The sequence below is a fragment of the Martes martes genome, assembly GCF_963455335.1.
Source record: "Martes martes genome assembly, chromosome: 6".
NCBI classification, from domain to species: Eukaryota; Metazoa; Chordata; class Mammalia; order Carnivora; family Mustelidae; genus Martes; species Martes martes.
The window spans coordinates 142,104,735-142,122,305 of NC_137893.1; the positions used below are offsets into that span (position 1 = coordinate 142,104,735).

Consider the following 17,571-nt stretch of genomic DNA (forward strand, 5'->3'; position numbering starts at 1 on the left):
TGAGCAGGTTGGGAAAGAGAGCTACCTCCAACAGCTCTGACAGGAGTGTTTCATAAAGCACGGACTAGGCCTTCTTAAGGCCGTATTGACTTTTCACCTGGCAAATGGCCCTTACTCCTCAGTCCTTGAGAAGAGAGAAACAAATAGATATTTTCAAAGGACTGGCAGTGTTTTAATAGGTTCAATTAAGTACGGTCTAACAGCAAGTGGGGGGTTGGGTGTTACTTAGAAGTTGGAGAACCGCTCCGTCGATGGACCCTATAACAAGGATCGGCGAAAGGCAGCCGAAGAGAATCGTCTGGAAGTCCTGACTTCTCAGTATTTTCCAAGCGGATCCCTGACGGCAGCAAAAAGTAAGGGTTTTGTCTGGGGGTGAGGGGCGGGGAGGGGGTCGACTTCTCCTAAAAGAGAATTCTGGAAGTCATCATAATTGAACAAAGGGGAAAAATGGGCCCGACTGGAGTGGGTGGGGGCTGCTTTCTCTCTGGGGCGGGTCGTGGTGCGCCCGGGACTCCGCGGCCCGCAGGAGGCTTGCGAGCCCGGGCGGAGGGCGAGACGCCGGGCTCGGAAGGGGGCCGCGCAGGTGTCCGGCCTTGGCGCAGGGGAGGAGGCCCGAGCGCCGGGGCGTCGGCCGCGGCGGGCCCGGGTCCTGCCTCCGCGGCCGGGCGGCTGCTCGCGGGGAGCGCGGGACGGAACGCACGCGGCGCGTGGACACTCCCGCCGGCGCCCGCTCGCGCGCCCTCGGCCTCCCGCAGCAGCCCCGGCCGCCGCCCCGGCCGTCCCCGCGCCCGCGGCTCCGGGTGCCGCCTCCGCCCCCGGCCCTCCGCGGCCCAGCCCGCAGCCAGACTCGAGGAACCCGTTTCCTTCTCTGAAGGGGGCGGGGGTGGGTGGGGGAGGGAAGCGCGTGCTGCCGCCGCCCCGGCCCCGTGGGCAGCCCGGCGCGCGGGCCGGCACCCGCGGCGCGAGGAGGGCTGCTCCCGGGCCGGGAGGGGACGTGGAAGGGGGCGTCTCCGGGCCCCTGAGGCGATGGTCGCCGTGTCTCCCGCCGCTCCCCGCGCCGCGCGCGCCAACTCCGGGGGAAGTTGTTGCAAAGTTTCCGAGAGCGGCGTGGGCTCGTGCGAGCGAAGCGCAGGGCGGGGTGCGGACGCCGGGAGGCGAGGACAGGCGCTCCGCGCGGCGTCTTTGTTCTGCTCCGGGGGAACGACCTGGCAAGGAGTCGCCGGGCGCGCACAGGGACCGCCAGCCGCGACATTCCGGACGCAGCAGGGGCTCCTGGCTCCTGACCTCCTCCTTCAGGCCGCCCCTCACCCCCAGCCCAACGGCGACCAGTGCTTCCAAGTCCCCAGGCCTCCTTCCCTACCCCAAACTTCACCTCCCCGCCAAGATCCCAAGGGCCTGGGGTGGGGGGAAGAGAGAGTGTGGAGGAGAAGGTGCGCCCTGGGCCGGCTCCCTCCCGAAGGGTGGGTGTTTGCCTTGGAATGTTTGGGTTTTGTTCCTTCGCCCTAGAAGCTGCTTCCCCACGCGGCCCCCCATTCCCTCCATTTCCCCCACCTCCCCGCTCGCCTCCTCTTCGATTCTGGTTAAATCTAGAAGAAATAATAGCGCTGCTCGGAGCCCCTCAGAGGGCCAGTGCGGTGGCCCGGAGCAGGGATGAGGGTCTAGGGATGGGGCGAGGTGAGGATGGGGTCTCCTACTCAGGAGGTCGGGCAGCGACTGGCAGAGGGCCTGGGGAAGGGTCTGGAATTGTTCCGGGTCTGAGACACCTGATTTGCCCAGGGCAAGGCAGTGGGTGAGGGGACGGAAAGAGGGGATGCTCGGACGGCACGAGCCGCGCCAGGGGGTCGAAGACGGGGAGGCGGCGAGGGTCTCCGAGTCAGACCTTCGGGGCGAGGAAGGCTGCGCTGGAGGGAAGGGAACGGGTGTGGAGCGCTGGCTCCGGGGTGTCAGGGAGCCCGGTCGTCCAGAGAGCGTAGCCGTCGCGGTTTGAGGTTAGGGAAGTTGGGGTCTGAGAGGTGGGCGCGATGCTCGAGGTGGAAACCCGCCCTCGGAGTCCCTGGACCGAGTTGTGCAGCGCCTGCAGCAACAGGTAGCCCCGAGGGGTGGAGGCTCCGGCTGGCCCCCGAGCTGGCTTTGTCCTGCGGATTAGAAGAGCGCTCTCCTGAGGGACCGCGCTGGGGTGGGTGGGTGGGGGAAGAGCGTTTCCTTAAAAGAAACCCTCGGAGCCCCCTTTGAGTTGTTTCGGTGTTTGGGTGGAGGACGGTGAAGCTGAGTGCAGGAAAGAGGATGGAGAGAGCCTAGGGTGCGCCCTACCTCTGATTGCGTAAATGCCTTTATCTTTTGGGGTTGACCCCCTACCCTTTGCATGTCCTCTCCCCGGATGATGGGAAACTGACAGAAACTCGATGCCAAAGTGGGTTGTTCACACTGATTGGCAGGGAAAGTGCAAACAAAGAGGTGCATCTCCCGGAAACAATGATTTTGGAGATTCCCCCCCGGAGACTCGTGCGCGCTGGGGAGGCGGGGGATAAAAGGGTGGTGGGCGGGAGGGGACAGGACGGGCATCTCCCGGGGAAAGTTTCGCGCGAGGTCGCGGGAGGAGAGGGTCGGGGCAGAGTTGCGTTGAACTGGGGACCGAGCCGCCCGGGCCGCCTCGGAGGTTCCCGAGCCGGGCGGGAGATGCGGGGAGAGGGAGGGGGCGGGGAGGGGAGGGGAGGGAGAGAGGAAGAAGGGGTGAGAGGGAGAAACCTGCCGCCGCTCGCCGCCTCTTTGTCTGCTCCGGGACTTGGAACAAAAGGGGGAACTCTGATGAACTCTCTCCTCCCCTCTCCCCCGGACGCCCGGGTATCTCCCTCTCGCAACTTTGCCGCCGCGACTTTCTCCGCTGTCAGGCCACACGAAAGTGTCGGAGCGCCTCGCAGACTGCAGCGAGGGCAATGTCCCTTAAAAGTGCGACGAGGTGGGGAAGAGGTGAGTGGAAATTGTTGCTTGTTTACCTCTCTCCCCCTTTGCGCTCCCGGCTCCCCGCCCTTCGGAGGACGGAGGCGTAGTCCGGTGGCGAAGTTTGGCTGGTAAGTTGTACCTCCTTTCCCTGTTTCCTTCTCTTTTGTTCTTTAACGAACTTGCACAGATTGTTTTATTTGTTGTTTTTTTTTAATGGGCAACAGCCAGACAAGGCATTTCTCTCCAGTGCCTTTATTACAGGAGGAGCTGGGGGGGATGGGGCCAGGGTATCTCAGGGGGGCATTGCCTTGCTTTCTCCCAGCTGCGCCCATACCCGAGAAAACTCGCTGAAATGGATGGGGACAAGTCCAGGGTCACCCCCACCCCGCCCTGACTTGGGTCATGCAAAAGAAAGAGGTGTGGGGGGTGGTTCATAACTTAATTGTCTGCGCAGAGCTCGGCAGGACCAAGGCACAATACGAAAGCTCCAACAATAGAATGCAGAAGAGGTTTGGGCTGCAGGGGAGTGGACTCTTGAGTTTGTGGTCAGGGGGGGTTAGAGCAAACAGGTAAGAGTTCAGAAAGTTTTCTGTGGGGCTGAGGTAGGGTGGAGGAAGCCACAGGTTCCCCACTGTCAGAGATGCAGGGATGGAGGGATGGGACCTGGACCAGTCGTTCAGTCGGCCATCCTGACCGCCCCTTCCAGTTTCGAGACCCACCCAGAATAGCCTCTGCAACCCCGGAGATCCACTAGCACCTCTCTCAGGGAGCCCCCCTCCCCGTCACCCCCATTTCCTTGCATTTGAATAGGAAGGGGACCGAGAGCCCCAGAAGCTCCCCAGACCTAGCAGTCTGCCCCGCCTTTTGTGTTTTAACCTTTTGTTTCTATCTGCCACGCCCGCCCAAAAGGGGGATGGCCGTGGCTGCTGCTGCCGGGCGGTGAGACAGCCCGATTCCCTCCTCATTTATAGGCCAAGGGAGACTCCCCAAACTGCTCTCCCAAGTAGCTTCACTTCGCAGTCTTTCTGGTTGGGTTGTTGCTCCAAGTCGGTTGTCCCACCACCCCACGACTAGTAAACACGTCCACTGACTAGGAAATGTCTCTTCTTGCTTTTCCACTTTCCCACAAAAGTTGTTTATCTGTCCCATCACTTGGTGACGAGACTTACATTTAGGGACAAAGTTGGGAGTTGGTGGAAAGTGGGCACGCGTAGTTGGCTCGAGCCGTTACCCTGTGCTCAATTATTAGGAGCGTGTGGAACAGACTTCTCCCATTCAATAATGCAAATTTAGGCCATTATCTTCAGGTATGTTTTCTGGGATCCTTCCAAATACCAAGGTGATTTATCACCTTCTCCGCTTTCCTCTCCTCTCCCCCCACCCCCCCCCAGCTACAGGCTTTCCTTACACCCCTGCAGTCAGTCACCTGCCTTTTCAGTCTGACATGATAAATGAACTATCAGACTAATGTGCTACTCATACCTGGAGGAAACACCCAAACACAGTCTATTTTAACTTGCTAAAGTTATGATTTTGCACAGTATTGTATAGAAGAGCCATTATTTAAAACTTGCAGCTAGCAATGATTCAAGTGCCAGAACTATATATATGAAATCTGTTACCGTTATGGTTACTAATTTTTTTTTTTTACTTTAAGAAACTGAATGTGTAGAATGACTTGGATGCTAATGTTAATTAATTTCAATTGTATAGGTGCGATCATTATCACCAGCATCTAGAAAGCATCACGCAGGGCATTGACCTCCATACTACACAGTTCTTACTGGATCTTCCTATCAGTGGACATTATGGAAGTACCAGTGCTACATCAAGTCCTTCCTGGATGGAAAGTTTTCAAACTTCTTCATTTGGAGTTATTTAAACATTAGGATGTTGGGATTTTTGATGACGCCTTCCCTATGTGGATTACTACAATTTGGTTACTGGGAATTCTCTACCTCAAAGAAGGTACGTTTCTTTTTCAGTACTCTTCAAGCATTCGTTTTGGGGCTGGTGCTTATGCCATTTGAGAATTGTCTAGCTGTTGCCTGATCAAAGTGATTTATGATGTTGGATTTCCTTGTTTTGTACCGGTATTTGTAGGTTCATTTTTATTTGCACTGATGATTTGGGTACTTCTGATGAAACTTTACTAATTTTACACTGGGTCCCTCAACACTAGCGCACGTAATGAATGTAGATTATAAAGTCACTACGGAAAGTTATAGAACAATGATGGGTCCAATGAGCACATGTCCTATATTGTTTCTGATTCATTTTTGTTTTTAAGTCTGGCAGTGGATGTTTATATATTTGTAGAATTTTGTAGATTGCATAATTTTTTTTTCACTTTTGATATTTCATTTTGGTAAACAAAATCCAAAAGTGGCCAGAAATAAATGATTTCCTCATAACGGGAGTCACTATAAAGTACAAGTTCTTTCAGAAGGAAAACTTGACCATGTATAACAACAGAGGCTGTAAATTTATTTATTCTTTATAATATTTATCAAGTTTGTATATTGTTCATTAAGAGCCTTATAGTCCCTCTTTTAAGTCCTTACTGTTCATTTTTGTTAATCTCTGTGAAGAAGCAGTTAAAAGTTCACATAAATACTACCGGTAATATAAAAAGTATTTTGATACAGAATTTACTTTCCTTGTCTAGCAGTTGTTTGCCATGGAACGTGAGAGTTTCCTTTGTTTAAACTAGGTTGATTTGAAATGATTTAAGTTGTTGGATTTGATTCTCCAAAATGATTCAAGTTCAAGGTAGTTTAAAATCCTACAGATGGAGAATATCATTGACATATTAAGGTATCGGGAAACGTGAAGGTCTGGTCAAAGATGATAACTGGGACTTGGAAACGTTTTCATCCTGCTGTAGGTCGAAAAAAATATTGTGATTTGCTTCTTTCTAGTTGTATAAACTTGGGCAAACTCCTTAACTTTCCCAGACTTTAATTTATTGTCCATAAATGGAAGGTTAGGTTAAAGAAATTTTGACTTTCAGATTTTGTGATTTGTCGATTGCTCTTGTAATTAAGGTGCACCCTCTCTTGGAAGTTTGTTTTTAAGTTATTCAACAATAGACTTAGTGACATGGAAAAGTTCATATATATTAATAATCATTATTTCATATGAATGCTTAGGTCAGGGAGTATTAGTTCAGGAAATATGTTTCAAATTTTTTGTAAAGTATACTTTCAGCAAAGTGTGCTGTATGGAAATGCCAGATTTCCTCAAATGTTTTCAACAAAAGTTATCTGTTGGAATATTCGGTGGGGGGTGGGGTGGGTAGAGAGTGCAGCGTTATTTCCCAGAAGGTGTTTTACCTACAAGTGTCTGAACTGAGTGTGTTTGAATTTGTTCTAATGGCCACCCAGAGTGGGGCTCAGACATGGGCTTGGAATGAAACAGACCTGAGTTTGAATCCCAGCCCAGGCAACTGCTCACTGTGGTGCACTGGCCAGGATATTGATTTCCTTGGGTCTCGGATTCCTCACTTCTAAGTGGGGAGCATAATACTTATCCCATGGGGTCATTGTGGGGAATATATTTTAAAAAAGCATATATGTAAGAAAAAACTTAATATAGGGATTAAGATCTATAAACGTATAATAAGAGGTACGATCATTACCTTTCACAATGAACTAGTGATGTCTTGATGCTTCCAACTTTCTTTGTTGACTGCCTTACAAGTTTCAAGCCACATTAACCAAAAATATTCAGTTTAGTTGGATACAAGTTTTATGTATTCAATTTTTTTTTCCTCTAAAAATATGTTCTATTCACTTCTTTTATCCAGTTAAGTGTGGATTAATCCACTTCAACACACATTTCTTTTAAAGTCTTATGTGTGTAAGCATATCGCTAAAGGTTATAGCTTCAACTTGGGAGTATGTGTCTTTCCATTTCCTTATACAACTTTCTGTAAATTGAGATAATAGCAAGTTTCTAGAATTGATTTACTCAAATTCTCTATTTTCAATGCTAACCGTGATGAATAGACTTAGATATAGTTTTAATATTGTCGTTCATTCACTTTTCAGCGATAATATAAAGGGATGGTCCACTGGTTTCTTGAGGAGGACATTAAGAACTCTACCATATTTTTTGATATTTGTTTTAATGGAATGGTCCTTACTTACATTAATAAAAACTCCTCCGTATAAACAACGCTTAGAAGAAAAGCATGTCATTGTGTAATAAAGTTTAAAGTCCTGGATTTTCATTCTCTAGATCTGTGATTTAGCAAGACGTACTGTTTTTTTCTGAGTGATGATTTAGTTTGAGGAAGATTATATTCATTTACCTTTAGGAAGTTTATGATGGGAATGTTATGGTATGCTTCCTCTCATTTGTAATTCTCATTACCTAGAAATGATAATAATAAGGGGAAAAGTGGAATAAATTGATATTAACATGGGAATTTTTTTTTTCTTGAGTTGTATCCAAAACTTTTTGTTTGTGGACAACATTGATTTTAATCAGCAGACTGTATATCATTAGTACAGCGATACTAACATATAATTTGTAATTACAGAGTTTAAAATGATAAATTACTTATATTTTCTATGCGATTTTAATTCTTAAATTATAACCAAATATACTTAATAGCTTTACGAGAAGTATCAAACTTTATAGTCTTGGTTATTTGAAACCGTTGATGTGGACTAGTTCCAATTATTGAAACCAGAGAAATATACCAAGTTGTTCACAATAAACTTGCATAGTAAGAAAATCTAAATATTCAGCTCTGCCTCCTAAAAATGATGAATACAATACATACTAAGCATCTTATAAGTAAAGCATTTATTTAGCTTTGAACTTTGTAATAAGTCTAGGAGGTGATTGCCTGCATATTGTGTTGTATTTTGAATACTGTTTCTACTTATATATTGGCTATGAGTTTCTTTAGGTATATTAGGGGCTCCTAAATTTACTTTGCTTTCTTCTTTATGGGCTCACATTGGCTGATATTTAATTGCCAGCCATTTCTAAGACCTTTGATGGTATTTCTGTTCATTACTGTTGAAGATTCAGGTGTTTAAAAATATATTGATCATGAACCTATGAAACCTACTTTGGCCATCCATTCTTAACTCATTCATTTCTTTCGAGTAATATTTATTCAATCTCTTCTATGTGCCAGGCACTGTTCTAAACCCTGAGGATACAAGAAATAAAAATCCTGCCCTCCTGGACCTTTTGACAGTGACAATAAAACAGATGTTAAGATGTGGCGACTATTGTTGAGAAAGCTAAATTAGAGAAGAGAGATAGGGAGTGGGGGAGGCGATGTTGCCGTCTTCAGTGGCTTGGCCAAGGATGACCTCATGGCGAGGTGAGCTTTGAGGAATGATCTGAAGGAAGTGAAGGAATGAGCTGTGTGGTGGTGGGTAGGGGAACGTTTGGGCAGAGGGGTGACAAGAGCCTGGTCAATCAACAGAAGCGAGGAGAGAATTAGCAGCTGGTTGGTGGTGGGGATGAGATCAGAGAGGAAAGAGGGATATGGGCAGCAGATCACATGGTTCTTACAGGCCATTGGGAGGACTTTGGATTTTTCATGGCCGGGAATGAAATACCACTGAGGGGTTTTAAACAATGATTGACCTGTTATAACTAATGTTGCAACAGGATGATTTGGGTGAGTGGAGACCCAACGTGGGGCAAAGGGTGGGAACAGGGAGACAACTTTTTTTAGAAAGCTTTTTTCATTAAGTATGAAGAGGTGATGCTTGCTTTATACAAGTAACAAGCAGGTGTAGTGAGAAGAGGTTGAATTCTGAAGATATTTTGGTCGGAGGATTGTCTGGTGGGTTGGATAGGAAGTATGAGAGAAAGAGAGGAGTGAAGTAGGAGTCTGAGATTTTTGGCTTGAGCACACGAATGGACCAAACGCCCATGAACTGAGACGAAGTGTGGGCTTGGGGTCAGGGAGACCAGGAGCTTAGTTTGGACCCATGGAGACACATTTTGAGCATCTAGGTAATTTGATACACAAGTCTGGTGTTCAGGGAAGGAATCCAGAAAAGCAAATTTGTGAGTTGCAAGGCATGAAATGCCATTGAAAGCCATGATACTCCATGAGATCAGCAGGAGAGTAAGTAGAGGAAGGAAAGAGATCTAGATACTGAGCCCTCCAGATTCAGGAGTGGGGCAGAGGGAAGGGTCAAGTAAAGGAGAGAGAAGGGGCATTTGGGAGGTCATTGCTCGTTGGTAGTCTTGGCTCCAGAAGTTTTCGCAAATGGGGAGAGGTCGCATCTTTCCCTGTTTGTGTGGTCCATTATGTAACTTAAAACATCTCCTGTGTTCCAACTTTATAGTTGATAACATGCTTTCACATAGTTTATCTCCGTGAAGTCTCATAGCAGCCTGAGGGAGATGGGAAGGTAATGTCTATGTTTCTCTTATAGAAGAAAACATCGAGACTCGGAAGTAAAGTAATTTGTCCAAAGTCACCCAAATAAATGATAGAGCTGTCTTTTAACTGCAAACCCTTTGCCATTCACCGTAGGGGAGATAGTAATAATAAAACAATATCCACTATACTCTGACAGAGGCGGTCATAGCAGTAGGTACCCAGTATTGAATTAAATCGAAGAGGAAATGATTATTTTGGGGGGTCAGAAAAGACTTTTTGCGGTTGGGATTTAAAAGATGCATAGCATTTTAGCATCTGATCAAAGAGGAAGAACATTCTAGGCTTGGGAAATATGTGCGAAAACATGGAGGGTTGAAATCAGGGATGACAACTGGAAAGCATTTGGGATGCTTACGCTGTTTGATTCATGCTGACATGAAGGAGAGTGGATGGGGGTAGGGTAGAGTGATAGCAAGGGCTCGTTCAAGCTTGAGTTGAAATATGGTTTTAATAAAACAACTATTAGCTACCATCTTTTTAAAAGAAAGTTTATTTATTTTAGCCATCTCTACTCCCAGCATGGGGCTTGAACTCACAACCCTGAGATCAAGAGCTGCACATTCTACCCACCGAGCCAGCCAGGTGCCCCTCAGTGCCATCTTCAGTGTGCCTCATGCCATGGAGGATAGTTGCACACAACCTAGTTAGAAATGCCTGAACATACGCACATCACCACAAGTGCTCGGTCTTAGTCTGTTCTGGCTGCCATCACCGGGTACCACAGACTGGGTGTTTTATAAACAACAGAAACTTATTTCTGGCAGTCCCGGAGGCTGGGGAGTCCAAGTTGAAGGCACCAGCAGACTCAGAGTCTGGGGAGGGCTGGCTTCCTGGTTCTTAGGTGGCTGTATTTTTGCTGTGCCCTCACATGGTGGAAGGGGCAAGGGGTCTCCTGGGATCTCTTTTCGAAGAGGGCCACTCACATGACTTAATCACCATCTCGGGCCGCATCTCCGAATATGATCACACTGGGGATTGGTTTCAGCATAGGGACTTTTTTGGTGGGAATGGGGATACAAGCATTCAGTCTGTAGCATGTATATTTTCAAAACGTTTTTCATCCTTCGAAATTAAATGTCTCCGGGAATCCTATACCACTGATGGGGGTCCAGTGACTCTACCTCTAGTCTGTATCAATCAGGAGGCTTTTGGCTTCAAGTGAGAAAATACCTAACCAAAAGTGGGTTAAAAAGCAAGGGTTTTTGTTTTATTTTACTTTTTGGTTTCCCATTACAGAAATCTGGAGGACGGCTATGCAGGACTGGCTAATTTAGCTAATTTAGCTGCCCAGCGATGCTGTATTTCCTGGTTAGCTAACTTTTTCCTTTTGGCTCTGAGCTGTTGCAGTGTTAAGCATGGTGTGTCCACTTGGGAGCCTAAGATGTATGTACACACACACACACACACACACACACACACACACCATTTTTTAGAACTCTGCATCATGCCTGAAATATTCTCTGTGCCTATTTGCTGTCAATTTCTGTTCCCACCCACTGGTCTCAGGCAGCCATTCGTGTATGTGCTGTCTCTGTAGATCTGCCTTTTCTGCATGTTGCATACTGAAATGGAATTACACAAGTCGTCGTCCTTTTGTTTGGCTTCTTTTGCTTACCATAAGTCTCTTTTTAAAAGGATTTATTTATTTATTTATTTTAGAGACAGAGACAGAGAGAGAGCAAGCATGCGCACGCGCGCTAGGGGAGGAGCAGAGGGAGAGAGAGAAATTCCTCAAGCAGACTGCCCATTGCTGAGTGCAGAGCCTGATGTAGGAGGCTGGATCCCAGGACCCCAAGATCATGACCTGAGCTGAAACCAAGAGCTGGATGCTGAACTGACTGAGCCAGCCAGCCAGATGTCCCTTGCTTACCATAAAGTTTCTGAGGTCTGTCCATATTGTTGCCTGCATCAGTAGCTTGTTTCTTTTTATCGCTGAGCACTGTTCTGGTGCGTGGATAGTCCAAGTTTGTTTCTCTGTTCACCAGGTGATGGACACATGGGTGATTTCAACTTCTTAGCTAATACAAACGATGCTGCTGTGTACATTATGCACAAGGTTTTCATGGACACGCATCTTCATTTCTCTCTGGTAGGTTGATAGGACTCGACTTGCCGTAGTGTATGGCAAATTTATATTCAACTTTTTAGGGAACTGCCAAACTCTCTTACCAAAGAAGGGGTATCCTTTGACAGGTTTGAGGGTTAACCAGCAAGGTCTCAGAGTTCCAGTATCTCCACATCTTGGCCTTTTATATCTTCTTAGGAAGGAGGGAAACTTCCAAAGAAGTCGAGAGGATTCTCAGGGCACCGAGAAGCCCATGACAAAATCTAGTCACTAAAAGGGGGCCTGGGATTATTCAGAGAGGCGTGGGCTGATCCAGGTACCCCCGGGCCCCGAGAAGAGGCTCATGACACATGTCAGTGTCAGAACAAAACCGTGGGGGGATGGCTTGTGTGAAGGAGACCATGAGACTCCGCCATATGTCCTTGCGTCAGGCTAAAGACGTATTATTGGTATAAACATAGAAAGCAGAGCCAAAGCTGTGTTGATATGACAGTTAACGACTGAAAAGGTAGCCACAAACTCCAACAGAAATAATACGTTCTATGGCAATTCACGTTAATCTCTGCCTATCACAGTAAGAATTTCTGAAAATTAACCTGTCCAAACGAATCACAAAACAGGCGTAGCCTTGGTGAGTGACTCTGCGGGCAGTTGCTAAGCCCCTACATTCCTTTCCTATGAAGTACCATGTAATTTTTTTTGGCATTTCAGTAACAGTTTTTTATAATCTTGGTTAAGTGTAAGTTAACAGCCACCCAATCCTTGGCTTAAGATAGAGAAAGATATTTAGACTATGTTAAGTGTTGGACAACTTGGCAGCAAGTGAACCAGGATGGGAAGAAAAAAAAAAAAACCTGAAACAAAACCCAAGACAGTATTTTCATAGTCTGCATTATTCTTTTATTAGTTCCTTTAAAATCTATTTTCTTTTTTCCTTTTTTGAGAATTTATTTATTTTGTTATTTGCCAGAGAGAGAAAGAGCACAAGCAGGGGGAGTGGGAGAGGCAGAAGCAGGCTCCCCGCTGAGCAGGGAGGTGGATGTGGGACTGCATCCCAGGACCCTGGGATCAGGACCTGAGCCGAAGGCAGTCGCTTCACCGACTGAGCCACCCAGGGGACACTAAAATCTATTTCCTATTGTGAGTTTTAACATGCAGGTGGGATAGGTAAACTCTCTATGTGTAGGTATTGATGCTGTCTTCTGTGGCAATAGCCACAGCACATGGGTCCACATGGTTATTTCCGTGGAATGACGGAATGTCAAGTGATTCATGCCTGACAGTCCCTGACAATCTGAAAAGCAAAAATTTTGCTAATTTGAATGCATCGATGAATAATTCGGATGACTTAGGCAAAGCTGTAGATAAATTATATTGGAAATTGGTTTCTGTGATACTCCTGCTTTGAAAATTATTCTCTTCAAATCTTTCAAGTAGATACCAATGTAGACTGTGACACCTAGAATGTTGTAACTGTAGTCTTAATACTAATATGTTTAGTTATGTAGTCTCTACTTAAAAGAATCCACATAATCCCGTAGTTCTCTCATACTGGGCATGATTTTCGTCAAGGAAAGATGGAGAAAGCCAAGAAGAGAAATTAAGTTTCTTAATTATTGGTCTTAGTGGGAATGAAGTATACATCTTAAAATGTAGAGCTCCGTGTTCTCTTTCTCAGAGGAGGAATAACCATTACAGAACCCTGGGACATTTATGCAGCACTATTTTACCTATCCTCTTAAAATTTATTTATTTATTTTTTAATAAATACACCCCATGTGGGGCTCAAACTCACAACCCTAAGATCAAGAGTCACATGCTCTACCGACTGAGCCACCCAGGCGCCCCTGAGGTGATTGATTCTGCAAATACCGTGTATATATTTTGAGACCCAGACATTTAGTCGGGCTTAAAGGGAGGACAGTCTGCTCTGATGGTGCTTTTTAAATTCCGAAAGATTGTTTTACAAGCAGTGGTTGAGAAGCCAGCATGATGGTGAAACTGGTAGCATCCAAGGGTTTTATTTATTAGACTTTAATGGGATGGTGTCCTTATTTGTCACGAATGTCCCAGAGATGATACGTAACAATATCCCTAGAATCCCCATTCCGTAGCCAACAACACCACCACCAAAAACCCAAACGGTTTTTGGCTCAGCTGTTCACTCATTTCTTCTTCAAGTCAGATCTCTAAGGAAGAGGGAAGACTTTGGGCGCGGCTTACAGTCACTGAATCAGACACACAGGGACGAGCTCCCTGTGGCTGTGCTCTGCTTTGTCCCCTTGAGCTTAAGCTTCTCCTTTCCCTCTCTCTGTCCGTCTCTCCCCAGCCCCATTTCCGTCTCCACCTCGATAGGTATGCAGGGGGTTCCTGTGCAGTAACGTGCTCTTTATTCAGGGCTCTGCCCCCTACCCCCGCTATCTGCTTTGGTGGGCAGCTGCTCTGGGATTTGAAGAGCCTCTCGGGAGACTCCTTGTCGTTTTCCGTGGGGCCCGTGTGACCTGCCCCATGCCCTCCTCCCCCGTCCCAGGACTGCCTCTTACTCGCTCCCTGGCTATTACCACTCCAGTGGGGGGAACAGGATGTCTTCTCTAAAAGCCTGGGGCAGGGCGAGGCCCAGCTACACGTGCTTTGCTTCCTTTCTCCTGGGTCCGGGTATACCCTGCTTGGATGTGGCCTTCGCTGGTGTGGGGTTTGGGGGGGGCTTCCTGAGACCCTGTTTTTCCAGACCACCTTGGAGAGAAGAAGAGAACTTGAACCTCCCTCAATACCGCCCACCAGCAGGGCTGTTGCCTGTACTTTTTGGGGCTTTCATTCCGTGTCTTTGAGGCCTAGTTTGCCATACATCTTCACAACTCCTGTTTAGATTGGAAAGAGAAGCCCAGGGAGTGAACGAGGCTCTTGGAGGGGAACACTGAGAACCTCTTAATCTCCCTTCATTGGGATACAGTAAGATGTAGAAGAAAGAAGTTGTCTAAAAACTTGAGAACTCCTCATTCTGTCTACCTGCCTTGCACCACAGTGCCACGTAATTGTTCTGTGCTGTGACCTCAGAACTCCAAAGCCAGGGATGGGTTTGGCGACTGCTGGCTTCTTAGATCCCCTTTGGAAGGTAGACGTCCACCCAGGCCCTCAGGAAAGGGGTTTGCATCAGTTTGTCATTATTTACCTCCTGATTCAACTTAGTGATGCAAATCCAGGGACTTGGTGTACAGATTCAAATGGTTTATCTTTGCCTATCCTGGTGTTTGGTGTTCCCAGTGGTTTTGTTACTGGCCTTCATTGGGCCTGGTCCTACCCTGCGATTATTGCTTGTCCTTGGTTCTCATCCTTATAACTCAGTCCTTAGAGCTGGCCAGTTTCAGTGGGTCCTGGCTCAGGTTCTACCTCCTGTTCTTTTTATTTTTTTTTTTATTTCTTGAAGATTTTATTTATTTATTTGACAGAGAGAGAGATCACAAGCAGGCAGAGAGGCAGGCAGAGAGAGAGGGGGAAGCAGGCTCCCCACCAAGCAGAGAGCCCGATGCGGGGCTCGATCCCAGGACCCTGAGATCATAACCTGAGCTGAAGGCAGAGGCTTAACCCACTGAGCCTCCCAGGCGCCCCATCTACTTCCTGTTCTTATAGAATCATCTTGGACCTTAACATGTTGCTAAAAAAAAAAAAAAAAAAAAAAAATCATACAATATAGTTCCAGAATCAGAACTCCCTATTTGGTGTTATTCTGTCTGCCCTTCTTTCCAGGGCACGGCATCAATTAAGATGCTCACATTCCTGGGCACCTGGGTGGCTCAGTCGGTTAGACATCTGCCTACGGCTCAGGTCATGGTCCCAGGGTCCTGGGCTCCTTGCTCAGCGGGGAGCCTGCTTCTCTCTCTTCTCCCTGCTCTTGCTCTCTATTGCTATCTCTGTCTCTCTGTCTCTCTCAAATAAATAAAATCATAAAAAAAAAAGATGCTAACATTCTTGAAGTTCAGTGAAGTATGGAGCTTCTCAATCATCTAAAGAGAATGCGGTTGGGCTGAGTACGATGTTTATCAAATGTATCTTAGTGTTTTGATTCTTTTCAAAACTGTTGATGGCTGAATAATGTATGTGGTGATTCTTTACTAACCAGACTATTGGATGAATCCACATAAGGAACTGTAAGAACGTAGCTGAAATAGGTTAGCTTTGCCTGGAGGCCCTCTGGAGTGACCAATAATAATTGGGCGTTTTGTTTTGAGTTGCGTAAACCCAGACTGCGCAATATTTAATTCTTTTTTTTTTTTTTTTTAAGAGAGAGAGAGACAGAGGGAGGGATTGAGCATGCACGAGTGCGAGGGGAGGGGCAGAGGGAGAGAGAGAATCTCAAGCAGGCTCTGCACCGAGAGGAGAGCCTGAAGCGGGGATTGATCTCAAACAGTGAGGCAAGATAAGGAGTTGGACTTTTAACCAACTGAACCACCCAGGCACCTGGGAATTTTTAATTCCGAGCTTAATTTACAAGCACTTGTTGCATGAAACGCTGTTGGTCGTTGACTGGCTGTTTCGGAGGGGACCTGGATGCCTGGTCCCGTGGAAAGAGGGAGACTTTTCATGGTATGCTCTTTTGTATCTTTTGCATTTTAAACTATGTGACTACATTTTACCCAGGATGAAAGGAAAGGAGGGGAGGGAGGGAGAGAGGAGAGAAACTACTAATTACAGAGATTAGCACATCAATTAGGTCCCATTTTCAAGTCCGGTGCTTATCTGAAGTACTTTGCGAAGCTCCTGGGATATAAAAGTATATAGTTAAAGGAACTCTTCAGAGATTCCTGTATGCTGGTCTTCAGGGAAATGACCTTTAAACCTGTCAACAACACCATAAAGTAGGCATTGTTATCCAGTTTTTACAAGTGAGGAGATGGAAGTTGTTCATGGTAGAGCTGGGGGTCGGCCCCGTGTGTGTCTGAACGCGAACACTGTGCCACGATGCCCGTTACAACAAAACAGTGCTAACAACAGACATTTCTTTCTCGCCATTCCGGAGGCTGGGACGGTCAATGTCAAGGGATAGACAGGTTCGGTGTCTGCGGAGGGCCCCTTCCCGGTGTGCGCATCGCTGCCTTCTTGCTGTACCCGCACGGGGCGGGGGGAGAGAGCTCTGGTCTCTTCACTCCCTTCTAAGTGCACCAGTGCCGCCAAGGAGGGGGGGGCGCCTCATCCTCAGGACCTCATTCCAACACAGTGACCTCCCAGGGTCTGACCTTCAGATACTGTCAGCACCTGCGATTAGGACGTCAAGTTGAATGAATCTGGGGGGAGATACGAACGTGCAGTCCACAGTCCCTCCTCTTCAACCAACCTGTATTATAAAGGATCTGTAAATACCCTCCGGCATCGGCTCACTAGCAGAGCTGGCCTTAAGCAAAGTTGCCAAGTACGGGAAACGGGATTGCAGCTGTGGACGGTCCCCACCCTCTCAATCGTCTTCTCTCCCTTTGCTCTATTCCATCCTTCCTTTTGTCCTCTGTTCTTTTCTTGTTCATCCAGAGCATCTCAAGATGTCACTGTGTCCATCCATGCTCCGAGCCCCACCTTACAGCCGCTCATTTAAATATCATTGAGGGGGCACCTGGGTGGCTCAGGGGGTTAAAGCCTCTGCCTTCGGCTCAGGTCCTGGTCCCATGGTCCTGGGATCGAGCCCCACATTGGGCTCTCTGCTCAACAGGGAACCTGCTTCCTCCTCTCTCTGCCTGCCTCTCTGCCTACTTGTGATCTCTGCCTGTCAAATAAATAAATAAATAAAATCTTAAAAAATAAATAAATAAATAAATAAATAAATATCACTGAGTACCTCTTATGGGTCGGGACTGGGCTAGAGGCTGGGGATACAAAGTTCAGCAAAACTGGACATGGTTCCTGCCACCTTCCTTCCTTAGAAGGGAGAGAGGGTCTGTGTATAAAATACACTTGGGGTTTATGTAGGGGTTTACTAGGTTTATGTCCCTCCCTAAATGCCCTGATTATGTCTGGTGGTTCAAATTTTGCTTTTTTAAAAAAAAGTAACTTCTTGAACTTAACTTTCTAGGGAATAGTGATCCCCTCTGGGTGTTTTTTTTTGTTTGTTTGTTTTTGTTTTTGTTTTGTTTTTTAAACTCATGGAATATTCATT

At 47.0% G+C, this 17,571-nt stretch overlaps 1 protein-coding gene across 1 annotated transcript in view; it reads left to right on the forward strand.

Annotated features, from left to right (window-relative positions):
- Positions 1–2,727: 2,727 nt before the first annotated feature.
- Positions 2,728–17,571, forward strand: part of LOC308344536 (uncharacterized protein) — a 573,794-nt gene continuing 558,950 nt past the window's right edge. The window contains exons 1-2 of the mRNA XM_080806122.1: positions 2,728–2,967; positions 4,654–4,908. Of these exons, the coding sequence (XP_080662248.1) occupies positions 4,860–4,908 (49 nt within the window). The 5' untranslated portion in view covers positions 2,728–2,967; positions 4,654–4,859. The remainder of the gene's footprint in view (positions 2,968–4,653; positions 4,909–17,571) is intronic.